The sequence below is a fragment of the Mixophyes fleayi genome, chromosome 3 (assembly GCF_038048845.1).
Source record: "Mixophyes fleayi isolate aMixFle1 chromosome 3, aMixFle1.hap1, whole genome shotgun sequence".
NCBI lineage: Eukaryota > Metazoa > Chordata > Amphibia > Anura > Limnodynastidae > Mixophyes > Mixophyes fleayi.
Window position 1 is genome coordinate 73751336 of NC_134404.1, and position 14687 is coordinate 73766022.

Sequence of the window (14687 nt, forward strand, 5' to 3'; positions counted from 1 at the left end):
TTGGGTTTTAATCTTAGCGCTCTCTTATGTGTGTTTTTAACTTTTGTTTTTTATCACGGGTCCCAGAACCCGTTAGAGAGGGCTGCAGCTTTGCCAGGCACTGTTTTTACATAACTTCTTAAGGGCATTTACTGATTTATTGTGTATTTATTGATACTAGCAGTCTACTGGCCTACATACCCTCTATTATTGTGGATAATACAATGTGATGCTAATAGCAGCTCATCCTCCTAATAAGCAGCTCACAGTGATGTGTAAAACACGTCTGGTATTATGTACAGACTCAGTGCTCTTGTTTATATGAACAACCAGTGGCTGGATTCCAGTATTACAACAGAAGATGCAGGGATGTGCATACATTGGAAACTATAGTCTCCGTGTAAAAGCAACCTGGTTACTATAAATGGACAGTCACATTGAACAATGACAATTTACATGTGCACTGCTTATTGGCATACCACGTGCTGTAGTACACACCATAGAGACATATAATCCTATAAATCTAAACCAATACACTGCACATTAGGAAGTTAGTGGGTTCTGTTTTTTATGTCTGTGATTCTGTACCAATTGAACCTGTGTCCTAGCCCCTTTGTCATATTGAACATGGTAATGTATAAAGTTTACTATTATATGCCAACAATTAATTTCAAACACAGTTATTATGTAGTTGTGGTGTAACTTACAACGGAACATGGCAGTTTACCGAGCTCCCTATAAGATAAATACCTAGCACTTGTCTGGTTTTTATAAGAGACCTCAAATAATTTTTGTTCAAGCTCACTTTAACACTGAAACATCATCTATTTTGTACTCTCGCAATAGAACAGTAAACCCTGCAACATCCTGCAATCAAAGAAATGTGATTTTAAAATATTTGTATTGCTGCACTGTGCCCTCACAAAGAAACAAGGTAACAAGATAAACATTCTCTCCTGCAGGGTCTCTGACCTGTAGACTAGAACAGAGTAGCAAAATTCTAAACATTAACTTCAGAGACTAATTCTATAGTAACTGAAAGAGCTTTACATGTAATCAACGTCTCAAAGAGCTGAAAGTTAGGAGTGTACCTTTATTCTGGTATTATATGAGCCACTGCTACAGCTCTCGTAGTGGAGTTTAATTACAGTTCTGTAGCAGAGAGGCGGCTAAACAAAACTACTACAGTTGCATGAATACATTTATATAGATGCATTTATATGGGGCATTAACAAAATGGTTCCTGTGCAATCTTGGATCCTGGCGGGGTTTGCATGTGACCATTGTGAACAGGTCCATTGGACAGAGGGCAGGCTGGGCTGAGGGGCAGGGAGGCATGTGCCCCTTCAGACTGGTACAAGTTTCATCTGTTTGGTATCACTGCCTGTCTGGCACCCGCATAGTGCCTGGGACTAAGACTGTTTTATTTATAGATTGCCAATGATGTTGGTCAACTAAAGTCTGATGCCCTCCTGTTATATCCATTTGAAGTTCATTGGAACGTTCAGGATGGAAGAAATTACATTATTATATTGGATGACATTCAATGTTTGATAAATATTTATATATTTACCAAATTTACATACACCTTATGCATTTTTTTAAATCAATGGTAAATAAACACCAATAAATATCACATTGCAATATCAATATGAACTTAATAGGGCAAACCACCAGGCAACTGGAATGTCATCCCAATTACTGAAGATGTTACTTGGCAAGTAGGGTATTATGGCAGTGAGTAAGTAGCATGTAGTGCTTAGAACAATATTACAGTCAGATTAATATTATATTAATATCATCTCACCCCCAGAGATCTGAGGTCTGATTTTTACCACTACAAAGATTAGAAAGAAAGTGGCTAAAGCTTTTTTAATTATTGCCCTTGCGTAATATAATACATTATAAAAATAGTGCTATTATGTTCTTAAATATGTCCGTTTCTGTAGAAAATGTAATGTGCTTGCTAGGAAAACACTAGAGTGGAAATGTTTATTAAATAATCATGAATCATTTATTTTTAAGGACAGTCTCAGTTATAAATCATATAAATACAAATCGCACATAAAGTGCAAAAGAGGCTGTTGAAGGAAGTGCAGATGTGAGACAAAGGGTAGAGAGGACGCTGCTCGTCACAGATTACAGTTTTATAATAGTGACATTAGCATAAATGCGTTGCATGCCATAAAGTCACATGTTTTTTTCAGTCTAACTAGCACTGTATTGGCCAAATCTATTAGCTGTTTGGTTGTTATTGTTATAGCATATTTCTGGTGCTCTGCGCTGGTATTAAAATAAATCTAAAAGCTAACCTAGTCACAAAGAAGGAATGTCACTAGAGATCTGGGATTTGATTTTTATCATCAGAGAGATTAGATTGGGAGGGGGCATGTATAGTAATGCCACCAAAGATCTGGGCTCTGATTTTTATCACTACCAAGATTAGGGTAGGAAGGAGTAAATATTATAATTCCACCAGGGATCTGGGCTCTGTATAGTAAAGCCACCCAAGATGAGGGGTCTCTTTTCTGCAATATACTAGGTTTCCCCTCTTTCGTTCTGTCTAGAGTATACGTAAATCTTAGCTATCGAAAATGCTCCTTTAGTGTCTCTACCTCTGATACATATTCCCCTCCACTCTCTGTCTGTTAGGGTCCACCAGGGATCTGTTTAGGGCAATCTACTTTTCTCAGTCTACACTTTTCCTCTTGGTGAACTGATTCACTAATTTGGACCCAAATATCACCTATACACTGACAACACCCAAATCTACCTCTCCTCCCCTGACCTCTCCTGTTCTGTACAGTCTTCAGTTGTCTCTACATAGATGTCCCAATGCTACATAAAGCTCAACATGTTTCAAAACAGAGCTTAACATCTTCCTCCTTCCAGAGTCACCACCTGCCCACAAATCTCCCTCACTGTCAATAACACCACAATTTTCTCAGTCCCCCAAGCTGGCTGCCTTGGTGTCACACTTGACTCTGCTCTGCTTTATTCCCTGCCTCCACCTTAGAAATACTGACAGAATATGCTCTTTTCTTACCCAAGATGTTAAACAAAAACACTTATCCACTCTGTCATCATCTCCCACCTTGACTACTGCAACCTGCTCCTCTTGCATTTCTCCCATCTATTCCCACTTCAATCCATGTTAAATGGTGTAACAAAGACTTATCTTCCTAAATTCTCTACACTGGCTTCCTGTCTGCTCCAGGATCCAATTCAAATTATTCACCCTCATCTACATAGCCCTCAACAAATCCACCCTTTCATATATCTCAAATCTCATATCAAAATACTCTCCCTATCGCCCTCTTAGATCTTCCACTGACCTGCACCTTGTCTTGCCTCTGGTAACCAGGGGCGGATCTAGAATTGTATTGTACGGGGGGCGATTTAGGGAGGGGCGATTTAGTCTCCGTTCCCTTTTTGATTGTTAAGGCTGCCTGCAGCTGCACACTATGTGCAGGTCCGTTCGGCAGAGACAGACAGGGAGAGTGTGCTGCTATCTCTGCCGAATGGACCTGCACAGTGTGCAGAAGCCTGCAGAAAGCCCCTGCTAGGGTGGGCGATCACCCAGATCGCCCCACCCCCCTGGATCCGCCACTGTTGGTAACCACGTCACTCCTGCCTACAAGACTTCTCACATGCTGCTACCCACATGTAGAATTCCCTACCATGCAGATCACTCTACCACTGCCTTCAAATCTTTAAATGCTTTCTGGAAACCCATATATTTATTAGAGCTTACCCTACTCCCACCTATATTATTCATAGCAAATATTGTAAATCTGTCATTAGAATCCTGTCAGTTTTGTACAGATGATACTAGAATGCTCTGTGTATTGTATAAAGGTTACGATAATCCTCTGTGTATTGTATAGTGGTCACTACAATTTTCTCAGGATTTTCTCTCTGGTCACTAGAATGCTCTGTGTATTGTATATTTGTTACTAGAATACTCTCTGTATTTATTAGACGTCAATATAATATTCTATGTATTGTATAGAGGGCACTATAATGCATTCTTTATTGTACGGAGGTGACTAGAATAGCCTCTGCTTAGAATACTAGCAAGATGGAGCTGGTAGGTGTTGTAATTGATTATAATTCTTTGACATAACAAATTTTCATAAATTTAATTATACAAGCCACACCCACATTAGACAAATCGCACCAGCGCGTTTTCTGCCACGCCTATTTTTCCTTTGCGACTCTCTGGTAGAAACACCTGGATCACTTGCTTGTATTTTCTTCCAAGCTAACTTTTGTCAGTCCAACGCTTTATATATACTTGTGCTAATGTTGGATGCTTAAAATGGCGAGAGCAATGGAATCAGAACATACCAAGCCAACATTATGACAGAATATAATTAAGATACTGTCAGCAAAATTAAAAACTCACCTTTTAGACTTGGAACCTCAACCACCAAGGTATGATAATGCAAAGGAAATAAAACAACAATATATATTATATACTGAGCAGAAGGCATTTATTTTAACTGACATATAATGTATCAAACCAACAGCGTTTTTTTAACCGGTTGAAGGCATCTCAAAGGGTGAACATTAGACAGGTGCTCTCTCCTGTACCTGTTTAGGGATTCCAGACTGGCTTGATACCTCTGCGATTCTTGTTTCACCTGCTCCAGCAACTCTTCCTTCTGCCTCCTAAATTCAAGACCTTCTCTCTCCAACTCCTTCAGATTTTCTAAAAGATGTCTCTTAGTGTCCTCCATGGACTGTCGTGTCAATGTTACTTCACACAGCAACTCCTGCCCAAGAACATGTACTGTGAGTGGCACACGCTTATGTATGTATAGGCTGTCAGATTGTGGATTTCTTCCACTGGGTGGTCCAAAGCCAAGAATAATGTTTAAAAGACTCTTATTACATATTGCTGTCAACAGATTTTAGTGTGGTAGTATATTACATTTATGTGTAAATGTGCTGGAAAATGACATTGTTTACATTAGTTAGATAATATTTTTTTTAGAAAGACATTATTGTAGCAACCTGTGAAACAGGCAGAGAGGAACCTCTTAATTTAAAATTACAATACCCGACAGAAAAGACTGATGGAAAATAACAGCATGATTTGGCGTGCTATCCATTTAATTTACATGTACTGGATACTGTATCTCTCTTTTTCAGAATGTAACACTTACGGTGTCTATACAGGGCTGCAATTTTGATGGTCAATTAGGTCGGTTCAGACCTTAACTGGCTAAAAATAGCTACATATCCATCACAAACGTTTCACATCTAATGGGAGCTATCAAATGTTAAATGGGATGTATGTTAGATGTGGTTGGATGATGATTACATCTAACCATGTAGGTGGTCATCATCTGACAAAGGAGTGTCGCTTTATTACATCCGGGCATTTGGCCTTTGCTCCAGAAGTCTTGCTCTTTCAGGTTTGGTCAAACACGTTTACATAAATGTGGACTGAGCATCTGGATGAGCCCGTGTATGTCCAACTTTACTTTTCAAAATTATTTAACAGTTAATCTGTTTTTTTAACTTAAAAACCTGTACCCTCCCTTGAGTACCCCCTTTCCCCCCTTAATGTACCTCTTTATCGCCTTTCTTTCTGTACCTCCTATTTACTTTTTTTAAAATTTGTAATCAAAATGACTGATATTAAACATGCCCCCACTGTATTTTCATATAATACTGCCTTACCTTCTCTCTCTCCTGGTGTCTCTGTAGAACACTCTGAACGGCCTTAATGGCTGTGTCTGGCCTAGAAGAGATGCGCATACGAGTAGGAGATTTCCTGCTGGTTGGGGAGACAGCACATTTCAGTTCGTCACCCGTAACTCCTCCTGTATTCTCTGCATTCACTGTATCAGGGTTTATACCATCTGCTTGACACATCTAGGAAAACAGAAAACATCTCTCAATGGCATGCAACAGAGAAGAGGTAAACAGAAACAACCCCAGAAAACAGACTACATACTGGGAACACCTGTGAAGCGTCTACTTCAGAGATGAGGGAAATGGAGAACACACAAGATAATTGTCACAAATCGTGGTTTTAGCCCTATTTACACAACTCGGCGGTACCATATTACCATACATCTTCCTCCTGGTCGTATGCAGCATGTTATCCTGGGACAAGCGTGATTTCTGTCTGCAGCACTGGAGGCTGCCATCTGGGGTCAGACATTTGCCTAGCATCCTGCTGAGTCTGAACACCTAATCCCATTCCCTAATTGGCTTCCTCTGCAGACTATAAGAGTCCCCCTCCTACACTCAGCAAGTTGCCAGTGCAACACTTCCTAGTTCCAGATCTACAGTTGCTGTTGTTTTGTTGCTTCACACTGCCTTCTGAATACAGAGATCTACCCTTCATGTGTACTCAGCTTCATCCGGATTACTGCCTCTATTCTCCCGCTACGTACAGATCTCCACCATTACCTCTGAGTGAATTCAACCTCAACCTGCTGCTGTGTTATGGACTTCTTTCAGTGAGTTCAACTTCTTCTGTTGCTATTACATGAACTGCAAACCTTTTACCATTCGTGTGAATTAAACTTCATCTGCTGCTGTTATCTGAATTGCAAACCATTAACCATTCTTGTGAATTCAACTTCATCTATTGCTGTTACATGAATTACAACCATTAACCATTTGTGTGAATTCAGCTTCATTCTACTGCTGAAATAAATACCTTGGTAGTTATTCCTCGTTTTGCTTTGTCTAAGACTTGACAATAATAATTTTAAAAAAAAACTAGATCCCTAAATTGGACAACAAATTATAATGTGGTTAAATAGGAGTGTTGTTAACAGAAATTGAGAAGCCAGATAGGGGAATGTTGTTGGAAGATGGCAAAAACAGTAGTAGCTTAGACGGAGGACAATATAGAGGAGGAAAAAGCCAGTGGTGAATAGAAGAGGACATAACACTGATTCCTAGGCACCCTAACTAAAGGAGGAAGCAGAGAAGTATAGTCCTCAAAGGAAATGCTGAAGGAACAAATTATGACTAGAAAGGCAGAATGAGAGCCATAAGAAGATGGAGCTCAATAGTGTCAGAGGAAGCTGTTACAATAAGACCCACCTGGGCATGAGTGACATGTGGGTGTGGGTGTGAAAGGGTTGCCTGTGGAAGGCTAGAAGGTATGTGGCAGAATCACAAGGTGGGGTTGGTGATACCTGCCAGCAGTTGGCGCTACTGAGTACTGAGGCGCGGAGTCTAACACGCCCCTGGTTTTCACCAGGGACCTCCGCAAGGAAGTATGGACTACGCTGCAAGGGACGTGCAGGTCGCGACCCTCAGTATTAGTTAGCTGGCCAGGTAACAGTTGAGGCAGCGGTGACGGCCCACCAGGATGCAGCATGGAAGAATAGTCAGCAAGCCGAGTCAGAACCAGAGATACGGATATAGCCTAATCAGAAGCAGGAGAATGATCAGGAAGCCGGGTCAGTACCAATAATCATTCTAAGCCAAAATCAGGAATCAAAGGAGAAGTCAGGAACAAGACGAGGTCAGAATCCAAATAGCAATATCACAGGAACAAAATGCTGGAGCAAGGCAGAAGACCTAATACCCTGGCAAGCAAATGGCGTCCGAGTGCTCTTTACATAGATAAGAGAGTTCCCTGATAGGCGCACCAATATTGGCGGGAAAACCGCAACCAATCGACAGCAAGTCGCAGCGCAGCGACTGTGGCGCTTGCGCATGCATACGGATGGCAACAGGAAGAGACGGTTGCTATGCAACGAATGCCTAGCTCAGCACACACATGCGAATGGAATGAAATATGCGTCGCTATGCAACGGGATGCGGACATCGCAAGGAGGCAGGCGCTCGTCTGGAGGCAGATGAAGGACCGCGCCTGACAGTATGGGCACTTCCTCAGTAGAAGATCGATCACCAAATGCTGACAATTTCTAAAACCATTTTATCACTTTTTAAACCTTGCACTTTCTTGCACAACTTCCCTTGCGATATCACGACACAAGGTGTGCTAGTATACTAGTCAGTTTTACACCGTATTATTGCACTTCATCCAAGGACATTTCTAATAATGGGTTCTACAAATATATTATAACTCCTCTCTGGTACATAGCAGAGATATGGCATTAATTCCACTGACCATGGTATGATGTTCCATACACATACTGTATATATGAAACATTATTATGTTATATTCATTCCTTGGGGAGATACATTATCCCTATAGGTTCCTTACAGCACATGTATATATCATTGACACATGTTATGTTGTTACTTTCATAAGCTACAAATTTATACAGATATATTCCCAAACGTATTATGAGAAGTATTCCTTTGATCCATTATCTTTCTTTATTCAAATACGATAGACCCAAGTATGCGTCTATGTTCATGGTCTTTGAGATCATTAGCAATAGCTAAGCAGTGTACTGTCCATTCATTTAGACTATAGAGTGTAATATCATTCTGTATGAAGCTTTATATACATTATACTGACACATACCTGAGTGATGGTATTTAAGATTTGCTGTAATGATTCACACTCTTTTCTGAAACCTTCCAGCTCTTGCCAGGTGTCGCACCCGCTATTCTCCTGCAATAGAAGTCACATGTATACAATTAATTTAACTTTTCTGGACAGTCATTTTCTCTACTTATATTTAAGTGCGTGAATCTCAGCAGCCAGTAACTTATCTAAGAACAGGTCCCATGGATTCTATATAGTTCTTTGCTGCTTTCTTAATATCTGAACTAGTAACAGTAACATGTAAGTTTTGTAAATGGTCAAGTTTGGAGCTTCCCCCTCATTAAATTTTACATAGTTTTAACTTTATTTTTCCTTATACAGCTCAACAGACATTTATTTAGATTAGGAAAGATGTATAGCTTAAATGTTTACATTTTTATTTTTAAAACACATTGCTTATGTACATGTATTACTTCTTTGTACATATAAATGTACTTCCTTGACTGAATACTGATTACCATCAAACGTATGCGATCTCCACTCAGCAGCTCATTTTTATATGCTGTCCGCAAAATACAATAATATTTTCTTTTTCAGATCTGCCTACCCTGGTGCATTATTACAAATATATTCTCCATTGTATAAGGAATTCTGAATAATAAAGGTCTATATATATATATAGTTCATATATGTTTACATCCAGCGCAAATCTTTGTTTAACCCGTGCCTACTTCCATAACCACCGGCAAAACAGTGGAAATATAGACACACAATGTCACAAACCAGGAAGTGGCTTTTGTTCCACGCCACATTATCAGACATCATAAATGGCCCCACTGAGGTGATAATACACAAACATGCTTAGTTATATTGGCTATATGCAAATGGAGGTACTGATAAAAGTTAATGGCTTCCTGGTTAGGTTTAGGCTTCCTGGTTAGGATAAATGCCAAGAGGAAGTAGAGCAGGATTAAGGAATTCAAGTCTATAGCTCAAAGAGCCAGAAGCAATTTTGAGCTTAAATTTAAACACATGTAAATATGTTTAAATTAGGTTTAAAATGTAACATTTCTGCACTATTTAATGTTATTTCTTCAAGACAGTATTTCATTTCCCTAAATGTCTCTGCACTTAAACCAACATGTGTTACATTTTCTTAGAAATAGCGAGTACGGTTTTAACAGAGTAGGCTACAGTGACAATAGCTCTCAGCATAGGACACTACAATGGGTACATCACCTACACACAGAGGGCCACATTTAGAAAGTGCAAAACAACCTCTTTGGTTACGCGCTCGTCTAAGTTTAAACTCGAGTGCTTGGTTTACGCATAGTTTTATGGCGTAAAATGGCAGAGTTTGTGGAGAACTTTGCACTGTCTGACGGGAGTAGTTGGGCGGAGAGACAGGACCTTTGGTGCAAAGTACACAACAGGTGAACCAATCAAGTTTGAAGAGCAGGGTAAGGACGTGAAGTTCACTTTCTGCAGCTAGATTATTGAGAAGGAGATAAAAGGTGGAGATGGTGCATTATTAGGGGCTTTCCTTGCTGTGTGGAGGGACACATGGCTATTTCCACTCTGCAAAAGAACTTGATTTTTGCAAAGGAGCTGGAGGAGATCAGCTCTTGCCCCTTAGTTTATAAGGACGCATCTTCGCCTTGCAGTTGCACTTCAGAAGGGCATTTCTCAAGGAACTTTTCTACAAACGGACAAATATGCCACATAATAAAGACAGTTCTTATTTTCCCTCACCCACATAATTAATTTGAGCCATAAATTAGGCTAATCCCAGTAGCATTTGAGTAAGAAGTTGAAAAGTTTTTATTTAATGAAAGGAGTGGTTCTAAAGTGGACGGAGGTTGTACAGTTCATATCATGATTACATAGAGTATGCCTCTTCAGATGTTCTCATACAGCTAGGCTCCCTTCTAGATCACAGAGGCATCTCCAGAGAGCTAAGAGTAGGCATGCATTTTCATGTGCACAGGGTGGACCATCTAGGCATATTGGTTAAAAACCAAGGACTGTTGCAATGAGCATCATGCGAGTGTTGCAAATGAAGACCAGTAGAGAAAGCCATTTTGTTGGCTAAACCAATACTCATCCTATTTACTAGCAACTGGTAACATATCTGACGCACGAGGTACAGTGATGTCACTAGCTCATAGTGAATTCATGGCCTCTTGTAAAGTCAGGAGGAACATAATATTCATGAGTCTACCACAGCCGTCATTTAAGTCAGTGTTATTCAAATCTGGCCCTCAGGGACCACTAACAGTGCATGCATTACATATTTCCTGGCTGGAAATAATTACTTACTGAATGCAATATTTTAAAAGACAGATGGTACTAATAATGTCACCTGTGATGAGACCTGTAAAACATGTACTTTTAGCTTACAAACGGATTTGAGGAAAACTGACCTAAATACAGAAGTATGCAAACGTTTGGGCACCCCAACTCAAATTGCATGTTTCACTGAAACTCTAAGTGAAAAGAAGTTACCATAATCTCTGCAAGGTTCAAATTTAAACATGACATATTTCTGCACAATTACGATATGCTAAATTGAAATATACAGTGTGGCATGTGCAATGGTTTGGGCACCATTTTAGTTAATTTCTTAACACTTTTTCAAAACAAAACTCAAAACTTTATTAACTTATTAGACTTTAAATTAAACAAAACAAAAGAATTCTAGAGTTGCATAAATACCCGACCATTCTAACCTCCCAGCATGCCATGCCTCTGCTCAACTACTATGTGTTCCTCTAAGGAATGTCAGGAGAAGGCTATAAATAGATATCTATACACTTCTGTGAGGACACAGTGATTGGAACCCAAGCTCACTAGATACCCAGTCCTCTAGGTTCACAGGTCACACAGGTAAGGAGACAGGAAAGAGATAATAATCCTTATTAAACAAAATGCACACACTTAGTAAAATACAACAGTGCTCCCCAAGGAGAAACTTGTTCCCTCACCAAATATAACAAGTGTCAGAAAATCACCAGTGCAAGTAAAATCTCCCAAACAAAGCCCCAAGCAGGTAACCTCCAAGCATAGAGTCCTAACAGGCCCAAACTCCTGGAAATAAAATCCACAGCTGAAAATACAAGTGGGCCAGAGGTTCTGATCCATAAGATGGGTCTGTGTATCTTGCTGATCCCAGCCGCTCGGCCAATTCTCCACCAGCTTGGTGGGACCCTGGGTATTAGTCTCCTTACCGATGTAGGCTCACCAATTCCCCAGAATCTGCGAGTGTCTCCCGATGGAGTAGTGACAGAATAAGTCCTAGAAGTACACTGTCTAATCTGGCTCAAGAAGCTCCTACTTCAAGCACTCCTTTCTGGCCCTGAGAGAATACGGTTACTCTCAATCAGTTCAAGTCCTTGCTTCTCTCAAGATTCTCCCACAACAACCTCCTCTCTCCCAGACATCTACTTTTTGTCCTTTCTCACAAGACACCCGATCCTGGCCACCTCCCTGGGTCGAGCCCCCGCTCATTGTCCTCTTGTGATTTTGGTGTGAAGAGTTTGGGTGGTAACAGGGGTGGAAGAAGAGCATGACATCCGTGGTCTCCCACCTGCGGTGATGGTGCCATTCAGACTGTGTTGAAGAGTTGCTGGAACAATAGTTAGCAAACAGGGATAGTCCACCTCCTGATTTTAGATAAGGTCCTGACCCTCCTGTTTTTAACCCCTTCCACTTTTTTTTTGATGTTACAGGGTCCACAGCTGTTTCACACTTCCCGTGAGCTGCCTCCCCCCTCCTTCTCCGGACACCATAGCAATAACAGATCTGGCCACTGGGTGGCATTTAATAACAGAGTGGACCACGGTTGTTCAATTGGCCCAAATAAATAGGCCCCACATATTGTAATATCCACTGGGGCAGGGACTGATGTGATTACATATTCTCTGTAAAGCGCTGTGTGATATGTATGTGCTATATAAATAAATGTTAATATTTAAGGCTGTTAACTTTTTTGTGTTTACTTCAGTGAAATAAGCAAGGGTACCAAAACCTTTGCATTCAACTGTACCTATGCAGATACAACACAAGTGAAAGGCTTAATGTGTGTAGTTTCATCACATCAACATTTTAATGATCACTTTTATGTCTTTTCATATTGAATACACTGTTATCACCGCTTGTTAATAGCTAGGCACCTAAAATACCTCTATTTCTCCTTAAGTGAGATTTCAGGGGCTTATACGCTATGGCTCATCCACTATAGCTTTATTGTACTGATTTCTAGTCTGTTTTTCATTCATAGTACATGTCTCGGCTATTACCAGGGCTCTGAACTTTACTGAACTGAGAAAGTACTCTGAATATATACACTATTAGCCCTGCTCTGAGAGTGTTGGTAAAGGCATCATCCACTTCTGCAGGATTAGGCTAACAGGTTCCCCTGTAAAACTTCACCTGGACAAAGATGCCAGCTACGAGTGACCTAATCTTGCCTAGTAAGCCTTGCTTTACTGAGCTCATTTCTTCAGATTTATGACCATTTTATTAAGTGTCTGCAAGTGACAGTGTTAAAAGAAAATCCCAAGTGAGTAATGGTGGAAAGTGTCAGTCAAGGCAAGTAATCGCGGGATGTAAAAATCAGGTTCTCTAAATACAATCTCCTAGGACCATTCATGGAACTTCACAGGGAATATGTCTTGTAGTTTATGCTTCATTAGCTGACTGCACTGCACTAGCACATTATGGATAAGGGGGTCCAGAAAACAGCTGCAGCCATTTCACGGGGGTAGGGGGGGGGGGATGTAATATTCTTGTGCAAAGTAAAAACAGCAGATATTACCGAGCAATGCGCATTACACACATTTGTGTTTAACCCCCTGGCTGCAGGTTAAGGAGAAAAACAACTGGGCAACTGGTTAATACGACAAATGTGTAGTGTTGCTGGAGAGGAATAAACATCAAAAACTCTTGATGCTTCAATGGGTTTTCTGAAGGTTTGCAGCAATATGTGACTTTGTTTATTAGTGTATGAAAGACTGCTTTGTAGCCTTTTATGGCACATGGATTAATCTTGTCTGTATTTACACCTATTATACATGACTGTCAGTAGTAGAACAGGACAGTGCACATGAAAATGCCTGAAAAGCATCTATGAAACTTCATAGAACCTCAACCAATTGCCGTGTTTAGTACGTCTGACAGCGGCGCACGGAGGATTGTCGGGGGGGGTTCCCCCCGCCGACCCCCCAAAAAAAAAAAAAAACCCGAGCTCCGTTTCGCCAGCGCTGTCCTATACAGCAGCCGCGGCGCTGTCTAAGAAGCGTCTGCGGACGCTTCTTTAACAGCGCCGCGGCTGCTGTATAGGACAGTGGCCACTTAGCGCAGGGGGGGGGGGTTTCTAGAGACTCAGAAACCCCCCCTGCGTGCGCCACTGTCTGAGATGGCAAATACTAAAGGATGAGGCATAATGGAATAATATTAATATTTCAACAATAAAACTAAACTGATTTAAATATCAATAGACTATTGTCTCCTGTGCAGTTTATACAGGCCACCCTGTGGGTAGTTCTGCCCCTTACTCCCTTAATTATGGGCAGCATGGTGGCACAGTTCAATTCCAATAAGGGCCCCATGTGTGGAGTCTGTGTGGAGTTTGTATGTTCTTCCCATGTTTGCTTGGTTTCCTCCCACACTTCAAAAACATACTGGTAGGTTAATTGGTTTCTGACAACATGGACCCTATTATATATGTGTGTGGTAGGGGATTTAGAATGTAAGCTCCACTTGCCAGAGACTGATGAAAATAATTACATATTTACTGTACAGAGCTGCACAATATAATTGGTACTATAGAAATAAATGATAATAATAACACCTACTCAAATGCCCAGAGTGATTGTTGCCAAAAGAGACTCAACAGTGCTTTTGGGGAGGGGGGGGGATCGGAGATTCCTTAATGATTCCAAAAATTCCATCAATCGTTCCATAATATCCTTTACTAATTAAAGCTACAAATACCATTTCTTGCAAAACAGGCATTCAATCTATTTTAAAGTTGTGAATTTGCCATCACAACCTCATGTGGTAAGGAGTTCTGCAGCCTCAACACTCTTACAGTAGAGATCCTCTTCCTATGGTGATGGTAGAACCTACTCTGTTCCATTCCATTCCCCTTGTCCACTCTATGGTATTTAGTACAAAAGGTAAAACTTCTGTCCCTTTGATTAATGAGATTCCCCACCCCTGACCCCTCTCAAATTCTCCCTTATCCTTCCTACCTACCACTGTACTC

The 14687-nt window shown here is 40.6% G+C and overlaps 1 protein-coding gene across 2 annotated transcripts in view; it reads right to left on the reverse strand.

The window, feature by feature from the left end:
• CROCC2 (ciliary rootlet coiled-coil, rootletin family member 2) overlaps nt 1-14687 on the reverse strand; it is a 105779-nt gene that overhangs the window by 36221 nt on the left and 54871 nt on the right. For both annotated transcript variants that reach the window (XM_075201797.1, XM_075201799.1), the window contains exons 11-13: nt 8456-8545; nt 5671-5865; nt 4576-4757 (exon numbers count right to left, since the gene is read on the reverse strand). In XM_075201797.1, the coding sequence (XP_075057898.1) occupies nt 4576-4757; nt 5671-5865; nt 8456-8545 (467 nt within the window). The remainder of the gene's footprint in view (nt 1-4575; nt 4758-5670; nt 5866-8455; nt 8546-14687) is intronic.